General features: G+C 40.1%; 1 protein-coding gene across 2 annotated transcripts in view; it reads left to right on the forward strand.

Annotated features, from left to right (window-relative positions):
• The window catches only part of LPGAT1 (lysophosphatidylglycerol acyltransferase 1), a 67,570-nt gene extending 42,753 nt beyond the window's left edge, over nucleotides 1-24,817 (forward strand). For both annotated transcript variants that reach the window (XM_084284224.1, XM_084284225.1), the window contains 3 exons: nucleotides 1,533-1,659; nucleotides 15,022-15,128; nucleotides 19,283-24,817. In XM_084284224.1, coding sequence (XP_084140350.1) covers nucleotides 1,533-1,659; nucleotides 15,022-15,128; nucleotides 19,283-19,434 — 386 coding nt within the window. In that variant the 3' untranslated portion in view covers nucleotides 19,435-24,817. The remainder of the gene's footprint in view (nucleotides 1-1,532; nucleotides 1,660-15,021; nucleotides 15,129-19,282) is intronic.
• Nucleotides 24,818-25,022: the final 205 nt, after the last annotated feature.

The raw sequence follows: 25,022 nt of genomic DNA on the forward strand, positions 1-25,022 counted from the left end.
ATTTTCAGTGTGGCACGTTTTGCAAGCCAGATGGGGGTTTCTGCTTATGTATTTATTCCTCCAATGGACATCTTCCATATACCTGTCCAGTTTTCTCTTGACGCCCAGTCTTGGCATCCTTAACATCCTTTGGCAAGGAGTGCCCTGCAGTTTTACTCCCCTGTGCATGAAGAATCATTCCTCTCTGTCTGAAACCTTTCTCTGTTTGCTTCAGTTTGAATACCTCTACCTATACTTGTATCGGTAAGGTTGGTGAACAGTCTCTCACTGTCTTCGTGCTGTTTTTTGTCTTGACCTCTATCATAGTTAAGTATCTCAGTTGCAGGCTTGAAGAGTCTTGAACATGGTACTAAGATGTAACACCTCTTACTTGTGCCAACAGGTGGTTATTTATAACAGACAGCTTTTAAAATTCTGTGAGATATGTTGCTGGCTATGGTGTAACTGTGTGCCATTACTCTGCTAGCCCAAATGTGGCATGACCTCAGATACAAGGCAACTCCAGTTCCCACGGAATGGAAACAAAATTGACAAACTCAGCTCACAGTGCCATCTGGCAATGTGCCCCTCCTTCTTGGCTCACTTTCCAGATCTGCTGCTCTCCCCCTTGGTGAACCTGGGGATTGAAGATGGGCCAGATGGGCTAAAGCAAGAGCAGGGAGAGGGCCTGGCTAAGCTGCTGTCTGTTCTTGACTATTGCTGGTAGTAGCTTACATTAAGGTTTGGATTTGACTCTACTGAATAATTTTCACAGCAAGCATGTTCACCTCCTTTGACCCTTTTTCATTTTCTGAATTTGATGAGGAGTGTAAGAGCAAGCCCTGCTACCAGCCTTCCAGAGACCTCGGGGATGGAAGCTCCATTGTGAAAACCGACCAGCTTTTCCTCCTCATTGCTTTCCTGTCTTTCACTCACAAAATGACCAATTTTTCTTCTTTATCCTGTAACTCAGATTTTTAAGAACCTGTAAGGGCTCTTTATTTATTTTTTTATTTTTTATTTAAACAAACAAAAAACTTTGAAAATCCAACTCTTATTTTATGACACAAATCACCTTTATCTGCTTGCCTTACCCCCGGCAGTGGGGTGGGTTGCCCAAAGGGATCTGCATGGCTATTGCTTCATCAGAGAGCTGCAAATGAAGTAGGTGCTGAGAGCTCTTACAAAGGCCCATCTGTAAATGTCCTTAAAGTGCAAAGAAAATTGGATCTTTATTTTTTGAAGTTTTCCTTTTGTGGAATGGGGGGAAGCACCTAAGATTTGGGGCAAGGCGGTATATGACTATACCCAAAGGCTGGAGTTGCTCTGTGGTAAAGTTTTGGTCTTGCCAGAGTTTCTAAAGAGTATTTCTGTGCTCTGAAATGAAATCTAGATTTGATTTTTGGCTGTCTTATGTTTTCAAATTTTTAAGCTATATTTGAGCTTCATAGTTCATTTGAGCTTCATAAAGTAATCTAAAAATGGAATAACTGTCAAATAAGTGGCATGCACTTTCTGATTAATTTTAACATAGCATTTCTTTTTACTCCTAGAGAGCAAATCAAAAGGCCTCCAGTGGGTGATAGATACAACCATTGCGTATCCCAAAGGTGAACCCATAGACATCCAAACCTGGATTCTTGGCTACCGGCAACCAACAGTTACACATGTACATTACAGGTAGGAAATAAACCTTCTAGTCTCGCATTGAACTAAAGTGTATATATATGTAAATTACTCAGAAGTTATTAGCAGCATGTTTTGGGATATGGGAAATCAATAGCAATGTCTTGTGTGTATGTGAGTCTCACACAGGTAGGCAACTCAGTATTTATCAACGATTTTCTTCTGAAAAGTTCAGTGACCATTCTATGGCTTAGCACGTCAGAGTTGTTAGGACAAGGAGTTAAGGTTTTAAACTAAAAAAGGGTAGATTTAGATTAGATAAAAGGAAGAAATCCTTTACTCAGAGGGTGGTGAGGCACAGGCTGCCCAGAGAAGCTGTGGATGCCCCATCCCTGGAGGTGTTCAAAGCCAGGCTGGATGGGGCTTTGGGCAGCCTGGTGTGGTAGGAGGTGTCCCTGCACATGGCAGGGGGGTGGAACTGGGTGGTTCCAACCCAAACTATTCTGTGATTCTGTGAAATTTTTGACTAATGTCTTATGGTTTAACGTAGTTTTGCAGAGTATGTTTGAAGGCTTGGTCATCTTTTCTACTTCAATATTAAGTTGATGTTGTTAAACCCAACTTAGTGTTTGTTTTCCATTTTTCTGTAATAACAACAGACAAAAAAAATCACTTTGTTTTTAGATAATAGGGCTTCTGAAAGATTACAATGTATTACTATGTATTTAACTTTTTGACAAATTTCAGCTTTTTTGCAAAAAGCACACTCTTACTTGTTGAGCAGAGCAATATTTTTGAAATAGCAAATTCAATTGAAACTTAAAATGGGTTACCATTTAAAATCTTAATCCTCAGCAGTTCTTTGTCTCAGGGCCTATACTGATGGAGAGAGAAGTTGTGCACGTGTGTGTGTGGTGTATGTATGTATGTGTATATATATATATATATATATATATATATATATAAAATAACCGTCTGCTTTGTTGTTCTGTCTTTTTATATATCTACATCTGGATGCACAGAGTTAAAACACACAAATATGCAGATCTAAACTGCTTCTGGGAAGTTGATTAAAAAAGAAAAAGCAGCACCAAATACCTGATTGTTGTAATACAGCTGTTGCTTGCTTTGTTTTCACTTGTTTTTCACCTGCCCACAATTGATTGGATTTGATATTGAGTGCTCAGAAATTAAATATTTTCTTGGATTATTTTTTTTTAAGAGGTCTTTGTCCCTGGACATAGGCAAATCCAAATTTTGGCATACAAACATTTTCTTTTTTAATTGGTGAAGCAAGCAAGGGTATTTCATTAAGGCAGGGTGTATCTTCTGGGCTGTGTATCAGTCCTTGGTATGAAGTTGCCAGTGATGTTGTAACTGAATGCTGGCTGAGAAATAATTACCTTGGTTGCTAGGAAGTTGTCATCATGCATACTCTTGGGGTAAGAACTTGATTAAAGATTAAATTTCTTGAAAAAATCTTATTTGGAGCATAGTAATAGTATTTCATGATCCGTTAAACTCTGCTGTATTTCTTCACATGCTGCAAACACACATGTGTATATATAATAGAAAGATTTCTTGGGTCAGGAAAAGGGTGTGAGGCCTCAAACATATTTCTGACATGTCTGATAGTTTAGTTGTTTTTATGTTAGTGGTGCTGGTCTTGATCAATATTATTCCCCAGCATCATTTTCTGGATGTTCTTAGGCATTTTTTAGTGATTGGTGCCCTAGGAAGTAGCTGACAGACACTTTATACCTTTACAGTTACTTCTAGCTCCTGTAATGCTCCCTCTCAAGCATCTCCTTATACCCACCCCATACACTCAGGAGTTCGACCACCAACTGAAGCGGTCATTTTTTTTCCAGAGAAATCCTTGTTTTGCGTAGGCCCTACAGAGTCTGGGGGTGATAACGTGGGAACTTTTTTCACAGCAGTGCTACAGGCTTTATCACCTGGGAAAAGCAACTTGCATCTGTCTAAGGGAAACCTGAGGCTGCGTTGCTCCTTAGTGTTGGGAGCAGCTTTGACAGAGTAGGAGACCTTGATCAAGGAGGATGGCACTCTTTCTTTGGGGGGGGGAGGAAAAAGAAAAAAAAAAAAAAAAAAGTGCTACTTTTCCATGACCAAAAAGGATTTATCATTTCTCACTTCTTTATAAAAAAAAAAAAAAACAGTCTTTTGAATGTCACTTATTCCAGCTCACTGCTTCTGCTTGGTAATTTGAACAGTGCAGTTGCGTGGCTCAGTAAAAAGAAGAAACTCGTGTTTGCTACATACTTGGAAGTAGAACAAACTAAAGAAAATAAAGATAGCATAAATCTTCTATATTGATTGTGCCCTTTAAGTTCAGTGAGTCATTATGTACCTTTACAATAGATTCCTGGTTTGCAAGTCTGCTGCTCTCTAGCAAGAAGGAGGCCTTGCAGAAGAATTTAGGTCTAGTTTGTTGTAGAGTGTACTAGGCTGGGGCTTGTCTTCATCCTAAAATAAAACTGTTGACGCACTTACATCAACGATTAGGTCCATCTAAAATGAGAACATTTTTCTTCTTACCAACTTGCCTTGAGCATTTGCTAGTAACCATTGTCAAAGCAAATAAAGTAATCCTATTGCTGATGTTTCGTAAAAGTATGATACTTAGATTACGTATTTGGGTTAATGATATATAAAGCAGCCTGCCTGCGTATTGTGAAACCAGCAGCACTCCAAAGACTACCTGTCCTCATTAGGAGTGCAAGTACCAGCACATGGTGTGTCTTGGGGATGAAAGGAAGATGCTTCTCCCACAGAGCTCTTTGATCTCCCACTGGATTACTTTTTAAAAATTCACCCTGCAGTTTTGTTTAGTGCACTTCTTGCCTTTAATCACTGTACACGTTGAATCGTTTTGGAAGAGAAATGATTCAGTGTCCTATTACAGACAGTACCAAGATGATTTTCTCTCCACAAGAGTTAAATTTTGGTAATGAGGGCAAGAAGTCACCCCAGCTCCTGCTTTCAGGAGCTTGGCTGGTGTGCATCTGGGGAAGCTGTATCCCAACATAGCTATCAGAAACTCATAAGAGAGGCAATGTACTGTTTTTTTTCCAGTCTAGGGATTTTTTCTTCAAGCAAGTAGATCTGACTGATTACCACTTACAGTATTCTGCAGCAGGTGATGTGAAAGCTGCAGCTACGGGGAGAAAAACATGCATGCGACCCCAAAGACATTTTATTTTTATTTTCCTAGTTGCTGTTTGGTTTTGATTTGCATTTCATTGCAAGTCTGAAATCTGCAGGAATATTTTAATGCTCTTGCTATGTCAAATAAGTTGATCACGTTTACATCACAAAAATCCGTGATTTTATCTTAATTCCCTTGTGCTGTTTACTGAGCTTCTGGACTCTTACAGTAAGGTTTCAGGTCTCCTTATGTGGGCCCCCTTGGATGGTACTTTAACTGGGAATGACCTTGTGTGAAGCACAGTACAGGATGCTCACTGGAGTTCTTTTCCACAGCCATGTTTAAATCTGTTCCTGCTTTTTATAGAAATCTGCCTTCAGGTTTCTCGAAGGTGAACGTACTTACAATTTCTATAGGACATCATTTACCTAATATGCCTTATTCAGGTCATCTTAGTACTCCCTCACATCTCTGGAATAATTGCAAGTTGAATGTGTTTAGAATTTCACTAAAGAGACTTCCAAGACTACTTAAAGTTTTTTTTCTTTAAAAAAAAATAATCTGAGGTTGAATTAACTTCCTGATTCTAAACATGTACATTGAAAACATAATTCTGAACATGAGCATAAAGATGTTGTTACCTTCCTTGTACTGAACTTGAACATTACAGTGCTTGTAATACTAAAATTTTTAAATTTGTAAGAAATTGTTTATTGTTGGGTGTGGGTTTGTTTTTTTTTTTTCCAGAGGGTCTAAGTCACTGGTTTGGAGGACAGGGCCTCTTGGTCTAATTTTTAAAAATGACTTCTAGTAGTTGTGACTGACCCTATAAAACTTCTAAAAGTATCCCCCAAGTGGAAACTAATGCAGGTTTCTGAGGCTGAGAGCTCTGTACCATGCCTCTAAAATGAGAACGGAGGGTCTTGGCTCTGCCTGGTGCTGTGGCTGACTTTCCAGTCGGGGTCGTTCTTGGTTGGCTTGCCAGCTTGAGGTACGTGTCCTCTGGCCCATAAGGGCTGCAGTTACACCCGGGCCAGCAACTCCTACAGATCTCTGGGAGCAGACGGCACTAACAAGAGCGTGGGGAGGGAAACCGTGCGAGATCCCTCTGCACGTGGGTGCTCGGTGGCTGTAAAAGGCCAGGCTGGATGAGGCTGTGGGCAGCCTGGTCTGGTGGGAGGTGTCCCTGCCCATGGCAGGGGGTTGTTACAAACTGATCCTTAAGGTCCCTTCCAACCCAAACCATTCTGTGATTCTATGGACTTGTCTGATACCCTTTATAAACTGCTTACACTTCAGACTTTTACAACATCCCGTGGGATTTACTACGTGTAATTGTTCTGGCGGGTGGCAGCAGGGAGTTGCTTCCCTTTTGCATGAAACTTTCCACCGATGACTTCAGCGGGTGCACCCTGTTTCCCGCGTCCTGCCAGTTGTGGCTGAATCACTCGCTCTGTGACCGCCCCGTGGCTCTGCAGCTGTCTCATATCCTGCCTCGCTGTGCCCCTTCCAGCCTGGCGAGTCTTCATGCATTTGGTGTCTCCTTACACCAAAAACCTCTCAGATGAGCTTTGTCTGTGCCTTTCCTGGTTGTGCTGTAAGCAGTTCAGGAGATGACTGATACCCCCAGTTCCCCACAGTGATTTTGGGATCACTTAGCAGAGTGAGAACAGCTCATCTTGGAGCCTGGGGCTGTCTGTGCATGTGTAGCAGCTCTTGCTTGTTCCTTCCCCGGTGCTCATTGCCTTGCACATGCTGGTATTTGGATTTGGTCTGCGACTATTGTCAGGCCCTTCTGCAGCTCTTCTCATCTCTTTGACTACCCAGAAGAATTCTATACCAGAACCATTTTGCTGTCCTTTTTTTTTTTCAGGCTTACCATATCATTTATGAATGAGATGTGAAGAACTAAAGTATCTGGGACTAGAGCTGTGGTTTGGAATGAGCGCAGTGAATTTTCACCTTCAGTGTTTATGATAATCACGTTTATTTTTAGATATTTCCGTGTAGCTTTAAATATATATTTAACATTTACGTGGATAAACGTAGCCATGTTTATCCATGGCAGCATTGGCAGAGAGCAGTTGAATTTTGTGTGTGCATGAGTTCACTCAAGTTGCATCATCTTTTTCTGTTGCTTACATAGGTATTTTCTGTTGGATTCCATTCAGGGCATTACAGCAAGCGCTTCTTTTTTTTTTTTTTTTTCCTAGATCACCTGGCTTTACTCACTAGCGGTTATTTTTTAGCAGAATGCTGCAATGTCGTGGATACCTTCAGGGTTTTAATAGTTTCAGATCATGTACTGGCAGTTTGAACCGAGTTGTTGGTACCACTGAGAACCTGTAAGGATGGAGTATGAGCTTGGGAAACAGGGTGTCAGGTAGGGAAGAGTAAGGAACAACAGTTCTCTCCCTGAGAGTTACTGGTGAAAGAGAAAACCTTACAGCTCTGCTGGCACTTGATCAAACCTTCTCCAGCATTGGGAAGCCAGATAATTGAAGCCCAGTGGACCAACAACAATTTCTTAGAGCTTATTTGTGAAGTTATCAGCATGACCAGTGGAAAACTCTCCTTAGAGCCTCCCAGGTAGTGTCCTCACATGTCCAAACATACAGCGATGACTTGATCCCATTGCCTTGTCAGATCTTAATCAGGAGTGGTTCTGTGGTGGAAAAAAACACCACCACAACACCTTGTATGCTGGTTAAGCTGCGTGTCTTGACCTGGAAACATGAGCTGCTTCCAATTTGTCTTCTGCATGGAAACCAGAATATTAATCTAACAGAACAACCGGAGTGTCTGAGGCTGTCAGCGTGGAGCACAGCTGTTTATTTTGCAGATCATAAATCTGTGATAGTTCCTCAGTGATTCTTAATTCTGAGAGCCACTGGACATTAACTACTGCTGGTTCCCAGCCTCATGGGCAAGTATCAGACCAGTGACTGAGGTTTGGAAGGTCCTGTGCTCCATTAAGACCTGAGATGTCATTTTGAAAAAGATTAGTACATTTCTTTGTTAACTTTTTGAAACAAACTCAGTTTGCAAAGGAGATACTGAAGGAAAGTGAGTTTTATCTTTTCATATAACTGCTAAAACAATGGAAATGTCAGGAGTGTTTCTGTTTGGGGGCGGGGTTGACACAGGAGATCTTCTCTGAAATTGCCATGAAATGTATATCGAATATGTCTGGATTGTTGTTACTCACCTTTTTCCTTCATTTGATACAATAAAATTTTGCTCATTACCTTTCCTAATTGTAAATGCTTTGGGAGCTTACATTTAAAATATTTTTTAGGGAGATTATTTTAAATGACTGAGGAGAGAGGAAGGTCTGTGTCGGCCTGTGCTTTAGCACACCAGTTTCTCATCTTGTGTTATTTGAACTGAGTTCTGTGTCTAGAAAAAAAATCATTAAAAAAAAAAAAGTGTTTGGAAAAAGTAAACAATAATTTCACCAGATGCAATCTCTGATGTGTGAAAGGAGACTGGGGACTTGAAAATGCTTTTTCTTTGTTTAAAGCAGTCCAGAGAGAGACGTAGCTTTTTTCCACTGCTGCTGTTCATTTTCTGTGCTACTTCCTCGCTCTGAAGTAGAGGAAGAGATTGCAGAGCCTCCTTTGTTTCAGTCACTCTGCCATCCCCCTTGGTCACAATCTGTCTCTGCCATGCTGTCTTCCAAATCTGCTGTTTTCCTTTTCTCACAGCCTGTCCTTTTAATGCAGGATTGTTTCTTTCATCCTACTTAGAGAGCAGCAGGAGGAGTGTAGAGGACACAGTGACCAGCCTTATTTTTTCATTTGTAGATGTTTTTTTTTTTGCTGATGGAAATGTCAGAGAGAGTTCAGTTTAATCCAGTAATCATTTTTGGTTGAAAGCTCAATTTTGATAGGTGAGTTAAAGCTTGCTTGTCAAAATTCCGTTTTCTGTACAAATTACGTGGTTTTCAGCTCATAATTAGGCTCAGCTATGGCCTCATTTTTCCTCAAGGTTTTAGAAGAACTTTCTTGGAAAAATGGGCAATTGCCAAATTCCACATTCTTCAAAACACAAAGGTGTGAAAGCTTACCCTTTGAACTATTAGAATAAATTTTTGACCCTGACAGACTTTCCTCAAAACTCCCTTGAAAGTGCTGAAAAACTGATTTTACTCTCAGAACCATAAGAAGCAAGGAGAATATCTGATTAACTTTGTCCAGGTCAAACGCTGCTGGTGTTTTGGGGGGAAATTAGAGTGGCTGTTAGAGCACTAAGCGAAATAAAAGGTTACGTTCTAGGAGGTGCAGGGTGTCTCTAGCTAGAGGAATCCCTGCGAGATCTGTCAGAAAGGCTGGTCCCCTCCTCAGAACAGTTTAGCTTTGTGCAGGGGTCATCCTGTGCGATGTGCGTTGAACATAAATCCAGACTAACGACGTTTACACAATGTAGAAATAAGTTGAGTGATTTGCTGTCTATGTAACAAGACAGCATACTGGCAACCCTCCTCAGCTTCTGCTTTTCCCCCACACTGAGCTGGGTTTTGTTGTCTGGAGGGAGTTTTTACTTTTACACCAGTCACTCGTCAGTCTGACTTGGCATTTCTCAGCTGGTCTCTAACAGTAAGATTTCCCTAGTGCTGCTGTTTGCTGTCAAAACCCAAGAGTTTAAAATTGGTTTAGTTTAAAAAAAAAAAAAAAAAAAAAAAAAAAGAAACCTGTCTGTGAAATTTGTTTGACATCTAGACTCCACTCAGTTAGGAATGGCTTGGTGTTGTAAGGTTTGTTTTGCACTAAACTTCCCCTCCGGATACAGTCGTGTCCCCGGTTTGCTCTGGGCAGTAGTGAGGGTGGTGTAGAGGCCCTCAAGTCAGAGCCAGCCATAGCCCCCTCCACAGCCGAGAGGAGAACCCCAGCTGTGCTGCAGGGAAGGACCACATTTTATCGAGGTACCTCAGCCATCCCACTGCCACAGAGCAGATAAGAACTGTGTCACCTTCCTTCATCGTACCAGCTTTTGCCCTGTGCTGCTTTTGAAGCAAGCTTCCAGCTACTGAGGAAGTTTGTTTTCTGTGTCTACATGAATACAGATTTATTAAAATAAACTAGACTCTTAGCTATAAATAAAATGGAATATTTTGTGGCTGCTGAATGAGTTTTGCAGAAGCGTGTCTGAAGGGCATCCAGCACGGCAATACATTTTAATATGCTTTTTTTACGCAAGTAACTTATTTTTGGATGTGCCTGAGATCTACCAATGACCTCCATCATGTTGAGTTTATTTAAAGAGTCATTGGAATGGCAAATAAGATTTAGAAAGAGGAGGGGGTAATAAAGAATTCAGGATAGGACAGGGGATGAAAGGCGATTAGTACTTAAAGGTGGTATCTATGAACTTCAGCATTTTCATACAGAATTAGTGGTGGTTTCTCCAATAAGGCCTGTTTAAAATGGATTAGTTGATCCTGAGAATGCCAAATTTCTGAAAATTATTTGTTAGCTTTTGAGAAAAGAGGTGTAATGTATCTTGAAGTGTATCATTTAAACTGTTCTGCAGATGTAGATTTTAAGATAACTATCCTCGTTCTGTCTTTCTGTTCCTTGCCATTCCTTTCTACCATGCAGTTTTACAAAGGTGTTCTAGCTAGTTCTTTTTTCCATAAAATTCCTCTTGCTCTTCTGCCTCTCCAGGTGTAAAAATACCAAATTAATTGTTTTAGGTAGTTTCAAGTCTTCATATATCTATTGGCACGTGCAGATATTGCTGGTGTTAGTGATAAATCTGTCAGTTCAAGGTGGGCTTCTGCCTTCTCTTTGGTTTTCCTCTTTCCTCTGTGACTGAGAGCAAACCCCTTCCCATCCGGAGGGGATGGAGGCTTGGCGTGGCTGCAGGCGCTGTGCAGTGTTGTGGCAGGCAAGAGCACTGCTTGTAGGCTGCTGCCTGGGATGAAGGAGTCTCCTCTGAGGGGTATGGAGTACGTCAAGGGGTACGTGCTGTTCAGATGCGGGATAGCCACCTTTCGAGTCTTGCATTCTTGTTGGATGGATCGTTTTAGATGTGAGGAACAGAAGAATGCAGATTAAACTGACTAAAAATAATTCTGTACTTACGTATCCTTTTCTTCTGCGTCACAGGGTAGGGAGGAATCTAGCAAGAGCTTTAGCATTTGTTTCGTTACGTGTACTGCTGCACATGCTTCATCACGAGTTTGAAGTGCGGCAGTCAGATGGGGTGGGCACTCGGAGTAAGTTTCCTCTATTAAAACTAAAGCCAAGGACAGTAAAATACAATTTTTTGTTCAGCGCTTCAGAAGTGGATGGCCCCAGCTTCCTTGTGAGCCATTCTTCTGTTAGCTTTGGGACTGAAGTTACAGTAACTGACAATGAGGTATGAGGAGCAAAATGTTCACATGTGGCAGGTTGGGGCTCTTCCAGAGTATGTTTGGTCCTTGTGGAAGGCAATATCAATGATTTATAATTGGTGGCTAAACAACTTCTGTGGTAGGCTTGTGAATGCGCACATGTAATGGCACAGGGGTTTGAGAAAGCAATGCCGCACGCAGCAAGAAGAGTGGAGGTTGTTGTTTATCGCGGTGGTGCTAACAAGATGAGGCTGATTACCTGTTGTGTGCTTTGGAAACTAGAAAAAACATCTGCTTGCAGCATCATGTAGGAAATACCCTCCCCTCTTGCAGGCTGTTACAGCCAGGCAGTCCCTGACTTTGGGGAGAGCCGGGGAAATCCCTGCAGAGGGACGAGCCGCTGCCAGCCGTGGGGCTGGGCGGTCGGATGCCAGCTCTAACGCTGCCTGAGGGCACGGGCCCGCAGGTGCTGTAGAGAGGCTGCTGGGCTGGTGCCTCAGATGCCACCTCAAGAAACCGACTGGTTCAGATGGTTGTGTTGAATCAGGTCTTGAAAACGTTATAATAATATGAAACGTTATAATATTCTGAAAGAGGATTGCTTATTTATTTGCCCAAATATGCATTGCTCTCTTGCTGTATGTCTGGTGAAAGCTTTATGGTCGTTGGTTTGCCTTGCAGTCTTGCAGATGGAAAAAAGCTTGTCTCTTTGCTAAATCTCAAAGAAAAATGGTAAAATAAATATTTTTCCCTGTTCAGTCTGGGAAGTATTCTGAAAACTTTATAGAATAAAATTGTGCCTGAGCTGAAGTGAGGATCTCTTTGGAGTTCCGGCAAGAAGCGAACTGAAGCTGCTTTCTTCAGCTCATGGTTCATGGGTGAGGGAGTTACAGATGTAGGAGTCTGTATGCGTACACACCTCTCTGTATGTTGAGAGGGAAGGACGTACAAAATGTTTATTCTAGTCTTCACCATGGATGTAATTACTGTGTTGTTAATGGTGGAAGGAGAAGACAGGCCTCGCAGCCTTCCATCATGGTGCGGCCTTGCTGCTATCGCCACTGCCATCGCCGCTTCCAGGGCCTCAGGTCACAGCTGGTGGCAGCACAGTCATTACTGGGGTTGGCCAGCACCCCTGATGATACTGAAGCAGCAGTGCCCTTGATAAGAAATGAAAATTTCCATTCTGCTTGACTTTCCTGGTCAAGTCATCTTACCTGATGCTATAAATTTCTGTGTTTGCCACATCAGGAATGAAGAAGTTTATATTTTCGTGCAGATTGAGGCCAGTGTTGCTCAAAAACTAGGAGGATTCAGGTGCCTGAGAGACTCCAGAGGTGTCAGATACTACGTATTGACCCACTGTTCCCTGTCAGCACAGTTCTGTATGTCAATACATTTTATTTTCTTGAGGAGTTCCTTCCTTCTTGGCGTTCCTGATGCTGGAAGCACAGCAGTGGGTTGGAGCCAAGTTGATGCTCTGCCTGTGACCACATTGACCAGCGTTTGTGTATCACTGAAAAGACAAAACTGTTCCCAGAATCTTTGAACAGTAGAGCTGGCAGACCTCACAACTGATGCCTGGTGATGAACCTGCTCCGGTCAGTGTGGTGCTTTCATCCTTTGGGTTTGGATCATCCGTGTAGAGTTCGGTAACATCAGGCTTCTCAGTTGCTTTTCCTGGACCCAATCTCCTTTTAAGACAGAGGTGCTAAAGGAGCTGTCTGACGAGCAGAGAATGAGGATAGTGGCAGTGAGTGTAGTTTCCAGTGTTTTAGGATTCTTTTAGACATTTCATCTCTAATTAAGTTCAGTCATTAACACAAATACTCTGCAGGTAAAATATAAACCTAGATAATCTAAAACTGTTTGAACATACTTCTAAATACACTATCAGTTATCATTGATAACGTGACAGGCAATGTAGCACTATTGGGAAACCACTTGTTTTCCACTCTACATTAATATTCATTCAAATTAATATTCATTCAGAAAGGGTGTGATTGTGATTGCCTCTTCAAAAGTTTGAGTAAAAGTTTGAGAGATTGGAGTATTCTGATACTGTATTGATTCATACAAGAACCTGAATGGATTCAAGCAGGAAACTGCTATGTTGCACTCCATTAGTCTCTCAAAATATTAGCATCCTTTATGCTACTTTGCTACTCCATTAAAGTGCCAGCTGATAAGTAGTTTCTAATGAATATCTTGTTAGCTCTTGTGATAACGTTTTCAGACTAGTGAGTACATTCTTGGAAAAACATCAGGCTTGATTAGGTCATTGAGTAGTCGGTCCCTTCAGTAACTGACAAGTGGAGGTGAAGAATGCCTGCAGCTTACAGTGGAAAATGCATGTGAAGCCAGGTAATCCTAGACTTCTGTCCTGAGCCCACGCACGCATTCTGTTAGTTCTGAACCATCTTCAAACTTGCGTCAGCAAGCATCTGTCCTTCAAAAATATACTGTGAAACACAATATTCAGTTGCTGAGTCCTTTTATCTCTTCACACCAGATAGGCAGAAGAGCGTAAAAATAGTGCTTGGCAACTTGGTTGTGCTTGTGGACAGGGAGTCAGTCAGCCTTAATGCTAAGCCCTCAACAGAAACGGTCTATCAGTGTGTTTTCACTTGACTTTACATGCAATACCATTCAATATTGATTTGCGGTACAGCATCTGGGCTTCAAGATGAGATAGTTCTTTACTACCTGTCTTTTCCATTTTCTTAATGTGCACGCTAAGGACTTGAGCTTGCTGCACTACCAGCTGTCTTGTACTCTTTGTCCAAAGACTTATGGCACAAAGAGCTCTGCACTTTGAGAAAGGTAAAGGTAGAGCTGCTACCAAGGCAACACAACTATCTGAGTTAACACTGATGCCATAGCGGGTAAATAAAATTGTTCATTTATTTATATTGAAGTCTTCTCTATCTACCAAAGCACCATTGGTTTTTATTCATTCGTTAGATCAATTCTTTGCTTCTTTTCTTTTCCACTAATAGCTTATTTTTTCATGTGTAGAACCGTGAAAGGAGGAGGTACAAACAACTTAGCAACAAAGCCAGGATGTTGAAAACAGGAACAGCAACAAAAGCATTCTTCAGATGTGTCCCTTATTTCTGTAATCTGCCATTATCTGTTCAGAAACTTCCCACATGATAAAGTTATCACTGCAAATTCTTTTCAGTATAATCAGTCAGACTGTGTTTAAAAACAAACAAAAAACCCACCATAGCATAGATGACAAGGTAAATGGTAGCTCTCCTGAGAAGAGAGACCTACAGTAAAGGTCTTACATTTCTGAATGTGAATTTTTCAGGCTAGCCTGATACGCAGATCTTTTTCGTTGGCCTACCTTTGAACCACAGCAGATACATAGCCTCTTGTATATATCAAAAGGCACTCACTCCACTGAGGAAATTTCACAATTACTGTAGGACTTGAAATTTTATTTTGAAAAAAATCTGCTGAGGTATGGTGGGTTATTTTGGGGGTTTCTCTCTGTATATATCTTAGTGAATTCTGTCGTGGACATCTGATTTTTCTAAATAGCCTAGTATTCAATACCGAAGTACAAAAACAATAGTAATTCTTCCCTTGGGCTTTTAAAATACTGGTTCTTCAAAACTGTGGTTGAACTTTCTCAGTATTTTGTATTTGATGGTTTCAGTGCATGAATGTCATTGCTTCTTGATTGGTAATTTCTCTTAAGGATTGTAATATGGTGTGGTATTTTTCTATTAAAAATAAAACCACAACTTATTAGCTTCTCTCAAATGCTGTACTATTGTATTTGATAGAAGCTAATAATACTTCTGTCTTCTGTGTGCGCCTGGCTGGTAGTTTTGTTTTGTACCCTTAATATTCGTGGTCTGTGAAACAGAGAGAATGAACTATGTTTTTTCTTTGGTAGGATTTTTCCAATTAAAGATGTACCTGCAGAGCCTGAAGCTCTTACACACTGGCTATATCAACGATTCATTGAAAAGGAGGATCTCCTGACACATTTCTATGAAACAGGTAGGATGGTGTCTAGCAAAGAGAATTGTGCTTTGATTATGTCTTTTCTTATAAGGATCTCAAAGTGGTTTAAGAATGCATATATGCTTTTCACATTAATACAATACATATAGATACTAACACTTTTTATGTGGCAAAAGAATGTATACTAAGGAATGATGTAGAAAACAGTTTGCCTGGCTGTGATTAGCATTGGGTAGCATTTGGAAGCTGTCACAATTGAAACAGAGCTAAGGAAATCCCCTTGTTTCACCAGTAACATACATGTAGAGTTCAGCTGGGAAACTTGCTGCCAAAGGGGAATAATTTAGCAAGATTCAAAGAGGTAGTGAACGTTCACATGCACCAGTAAAAAGTATTCAGAATTTGTTAAGTTTGGAGGGGATATAAAATCTTCAGGGTTTAAAAATGAGCAAGTTCTTGATAAAAGAGAATAAATAAAGCTCTTATGTGAGGCAGGTTTTGTTTTATCTTAGTGAGGCTATATAGCATCTTCCTCAGGCACTTGTACAGAATAAAACTGACCGAGGTAGTCTGTAGGTGTAGTCCAAAATCGTAGCTCTCTTCTGTTTCCCACTAAGTTGAACAGAAAGATGATCTGACTGGAAGGATCTGTAAGAACAACATAGCATAACGCCTTCGGAGTCTTTGTCTGCCTGCAGCCCTTTGCTGTGAGCACTGGTCTCCTTGCCGTGACATACTCTGGGTCACTTCTGTTGTAACATACTATCAGTGTTAATGGATCAGAGAGATACCTAAATACATTTGGGTCTTTAATAACATTACTGAAGGGATACTGGCAAATGATGTGATTTAAAATACCAGGTAAATGCTTAGCTGGGGAGGTGTTTCCCCAAGGCCCTTTTTTTTTTTTCCCATCCAGTTGTTGGCTGTGTGTGTGTTTTCAGAGCACAGACCAGAGGAACTTATTATAATAAAAAAGAAAATCCAGAGAGTAACAAATACAGTTTTGTTTAAACATACAGGAAAGGAAGTTTGTCAAACAAACCGAGTGGAAAGACTCCAGATGAAATAATGCAACGTGTTTTTGAAGAAAAATAAATCCCTTAGCGATTACAACAACTGCTGAGGAAAAATGCAGTCTGTTGAATCAACTGAGTTTAATATTCCAGAGTGACTTATGAGAGATGTTACTTCTGTTAGATGATTTACTGCAATAACTGTTTTGATTCCGTTCTGAGTGCTTAATTTATCAATTCTACTGCTTAAAATGATTGCTTAATTGAATTCGTTAGCAACCCAGCGTTGTACTGTGCTGTATGAAATATTGCTGTCATTCAGCCATAATTGATAGCCAAAGTCAGACCCTGCTATGTAACTTGCATCCAGATGCATATATTAGACAAATAACTTTGTGAGTCTGCCTAAAAGTGTAGTCAATAGGATGCAAGGAATTGTTGTTATTGAAACATTATTTCACAAATACCATGCCAATAACATGGTCATGCCTAAAAACCTACCTAGACCAGAATTTCAAACAGTATAATGAATATAATCAGACATACTCCTTGGAATGTGCTTCAAAAATAGGATGATTGGTTGTAATTTACTGGGTAATGAGCATGAATTAATAAGACGCTATAAATGTAAATGCTATGACACAGAACCTTATTAGACATAAATTAGCATAATTTAAAGTTACTACTAATTATACCAGTTGAGAACTTACTTGCATTTGCTTTTGCTGTCATGGTTTACTGCAAATGTGCTATTGCAGTTTTTGGAAAACCCCACCAGTCCTGAGGACTAATATGAGGGGAATCCCTGAAGCTGCCCAGCAGCTTGCTTCTTGGGGGCTCGATGCATTGTCTCAAGTTAGTGCATTTTTAAGACTTGGGGATGTGGAAGCATTTTGACTTTGTAATACATGCTGCTTGGGAACTTATCTGAGTTCATAAGGTTTACTTCAGGTAGTAACTTTCATTATAAAATTAAAATAGTTTTATTTGGTGAACTATTTGTTTTAAGCCTGAGTAACTTTTAAGGCTACTTGAAATGTCAAAAGCTTGTTACTGGTATAAACTCTTATCATCAGTAGGAATATGTTATTTTGGAGTATTTTTATTTGGGAAGAAAAAGAATATGTGCCTAAAATATTTTTTCCCTTTTTGCAGTATTCCTAACTAGTAAGGGCTTCAATTGATCTAGGGAAAACCTGTAATATTCGATGTCTTAAAAAAAAAAAAAATCTTAAAATTTGAAGATGAAACTGTCCCATTCTTTCTTATAGGTAGATTTTACACATTTCGTTTATAAAATTAAAATATTTACAGTAAATGTCTGTAGGTATGAGCAACACAAATATTCGTAGCAGTTAATGGAAAGCTTGTACTGGCAATTGCATGATTTCTCTGAAGTCTTGAGTGGGTTAACATTGAATAATGCAGTTATACAAATGGGATTACTTAGCACTTGGAGACTAGTTTTAAAACAAAAAATACTGGAAATGAATAATTGCATACTGAAGACATCACACTCCTTGTTCATTCTGACCACAAGCCAACTTATGTGATGTAACTAAAAAAAGTAAGCAGTGTCATCCTACAGGGCAGCAGGAGGGTATTTTCAGTAGTGGTACAGGAACACTTTTTCCACTGTACCAGCTCTGAAACCTCATCTGCAAATTCTGCATATAGATCTGTCAAGAAACATGAGTTGAACTGGGAAGAGGGGCAGGTAATAGGTGCTAAGATGATGGAGGAGACGAGGAGTTGTTTCTGGGAAGGACAACTGGAAGTGCTCATCTAGCAAAGTGAAGGATCGTTTTCCCTGTAAGACACAAGTTGGCTTGGGAGAGGAGGAAGGGGAAGAAGCAGTTGCTGTCAGGTCTGAGGAGCAAGGAGAGTTATTTAAACCAAAGGTCAGTGTTGGTACAGGAAAAACAGATGAGCCATGGAAGACGAAATCTAGTGTAGAGTGGGCAAAGAAGAGATCAGCAGTGAGAATTAGTGGTGAATAAATGGTGTGGCAAATCTGCCCATGTGTGAAAATATGTGTCAGTGAGAGGAGGATGGGACTCATCAAGATTTTTTTTTAATGCGAGAGCATTCATATAAAAAGAAAAGCTTTGTCTTAAGTACTTGACTGCAATTCCTCCAGTGATTGCAAATGTGAAGCACAGAGATAAGTTGCTGATGGTACCTAATTGCCCAAATTGTGTGGCTTCTAAGATTCAAAACTGACGATGTTGTATCTGTGCTGTTTGAATCATTCACCTCTCATTCTTCTATGAGTAGCTGCAACTCTATAATGCTGTTGCAAGAACGTCTTCATCTAGTATATTTAGTTTTTGTATCCTCTGTAAATAACTTTAAAAAAAGTGGTTCATATCAACTAGGTTTTGTGCATCTCAGCAACATGTTACACAAATTATTTAATATACAGAAGTAAATATATGCAAACAATGTGCTTATGATCATAAGGCTCTGATGTATTTGGACACAGTGTAGTGTTGTAAGTCATAAAAAGTCAAAATAGGGAAAAATGAACGTTTTAATTGTCAGCTGTAACTCCTGCCAATCCTTCTCATATAAACAGACATCTCAAAAATTACTTCTAGAAAACAGAGTAGCAAATTAGGGTGCTTCCTTGTGACCTTCAGTCTATGTGACCTGACCGGCTAATGAATGTTCAAACAACATATAAAAATTATTGTAAGGGGAAAAAAAAAAGTGTATATACATATTATATGTATGTGGTTGTGTGTATATGTCCATATTCAAGAGGAAAGTTGAGAGTTTAGTTGTTCACAGTATACCAAATTATTACCAAACAGCTGCAAAGCTTTACACAGCATCCATTCAGTTTGATATTAGCACAACTATAAAAAATAACCCAGAAGACTTCAGTTGCCAGTCAGATCTCCTTGCAAGGGTTGAGTACAGTCAGGATGGCTGCTTTTAAGGAAAGTTTAAGTTTATATCCAAATGAAATGAATGTTAGTCTTAATAATAAAGCTTATTTTATTTTCTTGAAGATGACTGGTAATAGTGAAGATTATTTTGAAAACGTACAGCCTAATACAAAACTAATCAATACATTGTTATGGGTCAGGTAGCAATGGTAAAGGCTAATGCATGAAGCCTATCACTCCTGCTGTGAAAGCATTACCTGTGTGTTCTTTTCTTTTTCAGGAGCTTTTCCTCCACTGCAGGGTCAAACGAAAGCTGTGTCTCGGGCGATGACCCTCAGTAATCTGTGGCTAGTTGGCATACAATCACTTGCATTTTTGTCAGGCGGTATGTGGTACTGCATCCTACAGTATTTTTATCATTGCCTATTTTAAAAGTCGAATGGGACCTGAGGACACAGTGGGAATCCAGGCTCTTGCAAATGAATATCATATTGTATGTGCAAATGTGAATATACAAGAGTAAAGGAAAATACTGGATGGACTCTTACCTCTCTCTGGGGAAATTTTAAACTCCACTGAAAGTGAAGATCAGTAACATAGTGACCTGATGATGTATTATTTTAAGAATTGTCTGTATTTTTAAAAAGTGTATACTCTCACCCACACTTAAGCAAATTCAGCATTTGGACAAAAGGTGCAATCGTACAACCACCGTAGAAGAATGTCTGCGACAAGAAAACTGTCACCGCAAGTATTTCTTGGCATTGTAGTTAGAGCTCAGAAAATTCAGCAACTTGTCTCTTCTGTAGTCTGTACAGCATTGGTGTGGTAGAGATTCCTCATTTGCACAAACTTGTACTTTATTGCAGCTCATTGTGCTGGAGTCTGAGATACTCTGCGGAGCTGGTGGCGGTAACTTTGAGGCTACCCAGTCAGCAGCTGTTGTATCTGACATGTTGATCTAAAACCAGGACCCAAGTAAGGTTCAGTGTCAGGTGTGCTTTGTGAGGAATCAGCCCTCAAAAAAAGCATTGCAGCATCATAGTGTGATTAAAAGTTATCCACGTGTGATGAATCAGCCCATCCCTGCTGTGGTTTTACCATCAGCTGTCCGAATTCTGTGTGCTACCAGTATCTCGTATTAGGAGGAAACCTGGAGAATATTAAAGCCACTTGGTCTGTTTCCCCATTGTGTTCAGAATGCATCCCGTTGATCATTATCACTTTTCAAAATGCACTTTTAAAGGTGAAAATACAGTGAAGGAAAGACATACATCTTAGGGAGTAGGGGAAAGCTTTATCTGTCATGCATTGGAAGCCAGAGCAATTCTAGCTGTTTCTGAAGGTCTGCTGGTGCTGCTGGTGATTTTTAGCCACCTTTGTATTTTGTATACTGCGGTCCCACCAAGGTGACCTTTGAGTGGTTTCTAGAGGCCTTTTTCTCCCCTGCTAGTTGCAACAGCGCTAAATATACTTGTGGGAGAGTTTAAATAATTCAATGCCAACCATCTTAATGTTTTGCTAAGGAATAATAGAAGGAAAACTAGTTTCTTAAAAAAAGAAAAAAAAATAGGTATAGTAGCTGTCATCAACTTATAAGAAGATATTACTGCAAAAACAAAAGGTACGTGAAATATTCTGAGTAACTCCAAGGAGGGCAGTACTAATTAGCTCACCAGTGTGCTAGAAACCATGGTGGAAGAACGAGTTGAATTTAAAGGCAAACTGGACCAGAAGTTCCAGTCCCATTTTCAGGTGTGTGATACAGGGTACTTCCGAAAGGGTGTCTGTGATGTACGGGCTTACTTCTGGCAGGTCTAGTTGGCATTGTGTTTATGTGATTATACACAGATTTGAAAGAGCTGTTCCTAAAATAAAATTAATCTCTCTAAATACCAGCAGGATAGCCAGAACTTCATACTCTAATTTTACTGAGAACATAGTAAGCCCTCAGTAGTTTTGGCTCTGAATTAGCAATATTGATCCCCCCTTCTCTCTCTCTCTCTCTCTCTCTCTCCTGCTACAGGAATCAGTAGGTGGTGTGCAGAATTTAAATAAATAAATATTTAAAATTTAAAGTGTTTCCTCTGGGGGTCAGGAAGGGGGAGTGAAGAGCGTACTAAAATGAGGTAATGCCGATTCGCCTGGTAATTGAAAGACACTTTGTCAAATATGCATCTCTATCTCTCCCCAAAATAGTTTTATCCTAGTTGCAAAAAACTAGGATGGTTGCATACTGCTAGACGATAGTAAGTTTCCCTGAACTGAGAGTCCACTCGTGGACTTAAAAGTACCTCTGTAACTGAAAGACAAAGGACAGTGCTTGCCTACAGCTTAGTATTTTATTTAAGATGTCTCTAAATCCCACCTATTTACACCCAGTCACACACCTGAATTCTAGTGTAACATAAAATCCACTTAAGAGTGAAGCCCTGAAGAGGGAGGCAGTCTTGGGAGTACACTATTTTTCCTGTTGCTCCTGCTGAAGTACAGCTGGCAGAATGAATGTATTTAATCTGCTGCTTTCCAGGCAGGTGCTGAGGCAGCCGGTGCCGTTACAGTGTAAGTGGTTATGTCTGCAGCACGTGGGCATAAGTGGACTCTCAAAACTGCAAAATGCAGATGGTGAGCTAATTATTTCTGTCCTCCACCAGGTGGTTTGATCAGAACCGCAGAGATGCCCATGATACAGCTGGTTTTATTTTGAGCTAGGACAGACTAGAGTGATATAAAAAGGGAAGTTTATATAAGCAGATTGCACAGCAGTAACTTGCATCAGGAGGTTGTTCTTTGTAGACCCAGTAAACTCCATGTAAGATCATACTGTTTTTTCAAATGCAGGGTTTTTTTGTTTTGTTTTTGTTTTGTTTTGTTTGTTTGTTTGTTTTTCTTCCAGTGGATTACAGTCAATAGTGAGTGTTCACATGCTGCCTGAAGAAATTAGTAACGCGCAATAATGTTTCAGATAATCCTTTGATTTATCTGGTCCTGTGCATTTTCAGTTAGTTCCTTTATACTTCTTACTATTGCAAGACATCTGTTTGCAAGCACTGATTGTTGTTTTGATAGGGTGAGGACATAGTGTTAGGTCCTAGGCTTCTTTTCCTTCCTGCACTGGAAAATGTGAAGGGAGCCTAATGTTGTCTCTCTCCGCGGCTGAGTCACTGTAGATGACAGTGGAACGAAACTGTTGTTAACAAAACCCAAAGCACCCTCCCAGCACGAATTTGGATGCTACTTCGTGGCAGAGAAGTTGTTCTAGTAAGGGAAAAACATAAAATGTATACAACACCTGAGAGATTCTGTGCTAAAAATACCATGCTGGTGAAGACTGGAGCTTAGCAGGTTGGTCTGTAGAACATAAATTCCTCTTGGTTGCAGTTCGGTTCTGCCTGCAGGCAGTTGGCCAGTGGTGGAGTTGTAGCAAGCATTTTGCTGCAGCATCCGTGGGTTTCCTCTTCTGAAGAGCTCACGATGCATTTTATAAAAGTGATGTTAACGAACCGTACAGTTGATCACAAAATGGTTAATTACTGTACCTTTGAATTTGTATTAGGAGAAATATTATGGAAGAATGTATAAAGTGACAGGATGAGAAAGGTAAAGAAAAATAATTGTTGCGCGCACAAGTGAGAAGATAGTGAAGTTTATTGTGAATAAAGACGTTTCTCTGCTGGGGTTGCACACAACATTTGTAAGTTTCTATGTTTAATTTTTCATAAATAGGTTAAAAGTGAAACAATGCAAGTCCTAATGGTTTAGCTCTTTGAATCCAGTTATATGAAGAATACCTGCCCCTTCAAAAAGAGCAGTGTTTTTATTTCAGTGCCCTCTGAGTGTACCTTCCTTACAGATTCTCTTGTATTTTGTGTATGGTTCTAGAAAGTATTTCAACAATGTCTCTTGCAGGAGGGACTTTTTTTTTTTGTTTGTTTTGTTTTGTTTTGTTTTTTTAAGTTGCTCTCATCAGATTTTGAGGAGAAAGATTGCAATTTACCGTGCTCACTTTCAGAAAACTAAAAGCTTCCTTCTCCCTCTTACGTGCTCAGCATCAAAAATAAGATGCATCTTACTGCGTTAAAAATCCAGCGACCACCGTGGTACTGCTCATTATTGACTTGTTTTGCAAATGATGTAATTGTTGGGTTTTTCCTGTCTGACATTGCCATAAAGTGCTGTTAACTTTTTCACTTGTTTGTACAAGTTAATACAGATGTACCGATCACTGTGTGTGACAGGATTCAACTGCTCCACTTTGCCTTGTCATAAAACGTTGGGACCAAAGGTACTTGAAACTGGGATTTCCAAATCATGAGTCTGGGAATGGTGCGTTCTGTGATAGTCAGCTGGAGGTTCGGTTGTTGATCTGATACAATCACACGAAGTAATTATACATCTGGGGTACTGTATTGTTTGGAAATAATGGAGCCATATGAAATAAAAGGTTATTTTGCAAAATTGCATATGTGATAGCTTTTACACTTTTTTTTTTTTTTTGAAGAAAAGACAATTGGAAGAGCAAAATTGAAACCATACTCTGAGTTAAAAAGCCTGCATACATTATGAACAGTTTTGAGCAACTTCATTTTTTCTGTGTAAAAACTGTAGGCTACTTGGCTGTGACACAAACCAAGTCTTTAAAAGAATTCTATGCATTTTAAAGCTAAATCTTTTATCATTGGATAATGAAATAATCATACACTGAGCAACTGTCCTGTTAAAGTGAGTTAGTTCCTTTAAAGTTACTCTACAATATTGTTTGTTTTGTATGATAACAATTAGCTTTCTTGATACCATTTATTTTAGCCTCCAATTTTCTCCTTCCCTCCTGTGTTACTTGCATTTTGTTCTGTATGATAAAATGGCTGCAGAAGCCTCTAGTGAGTCTCTGTGATTTTGCAAAGGGATGGTTGTGTTTGGATTTACTTTACTGAATTTATTTCATTGCATTTTTTTACCAAATCTTTCCAGCAGCCAAGATGTCTTTCACAAATGTAGACAGATACAGAAGAAGCATTTCTCCACAGAGATTATTAGGTGTTTTTTCCCATTTTTTTTTGTGTGGCAAAATAAAGTTGATTTTTTTTCACAATTATTTCATGTGCTTCTAATCCTTAATAGCGGAGATGATTTTGTTTGAGGGTTGTATTTATTGTGGTTGTATCTAATAGATGCACAATCTCTGTTGTGCTTGCCATCAACACTACAGATAGTAGGATAACACTTCAGTTCACCATACAGTGAGTGTTAATTTAAGTGATATTGTTGCTTGTAGAGTTCTCAGGAAGGATACAGAGAAATCTTTCTGTGCCAGAAGTGGTTTAAGGGGAGGAGTGGAGCAGTAGGGCAGAAGCAGCTTCTGTGGTGCTTGCCTGCTCGAGCACCTGCTGGAAACTTCTCTGGCACCGAGACCGCAGAGTTTCTGCGCAGGGCACTGCGTGGCAATGATTCCCCTTGAAGTCTGTGAGAGTTAGGCGGCACCAAGAGCAGGACCTGGGCCCCCAGCGTCCCTGGACTGCGGCCGTCCAAGAAAGAAACGAATCCAACCTTTTTGTGAGCAAGGCTGTAATGGTTTTGTTGGATGCATCTATTTTTTATCAGAGCAGTCTGCTTTTAAACAAGTTCAGCCAGGCAAAGCAATACAGAGCGGGACAGCAGCCCTCCTTCTGTGGCCTGGGCCAGCTCGCTAAGGATAGCTCTCAGAGTACCAAGAAAAGGAGCTCCTCGGAGCACAGGGAGGCATCTCGCGAAACTGCGCAGTGGTTGTAGTTACGTCTACCTCTTTGTTTCCCTTCTGGGTTTCGTCCTGTTTTCCTGTGTGGTGTTTTTTGTGAGGGGGGGGGGGGGGGGGATCGGGGAGGGAAAATTTGAAATCTAAATATAAGGCACTGGTGGGAGATCCACTGCTTACCAGCTGTGTTGTCATATTGAAAAAGCCATTGTTTTTAATTCCTGCCTAGTATGAAATGTTTTAAAAATCTTTCCTGCTGGAAAGAAAAATGTATTTTTAAAAAACAGAA

The sequence above is a fragment of the Netta rufina genome, assembly GCF_964035555.1.
Source record: "Netta rufina genome assembly, chromosome: 3".
NCBI lineage: Eukaryota > Metazoa > Chordata > Aves > Anseriformes > Anatidae > Netta > Netta rufina.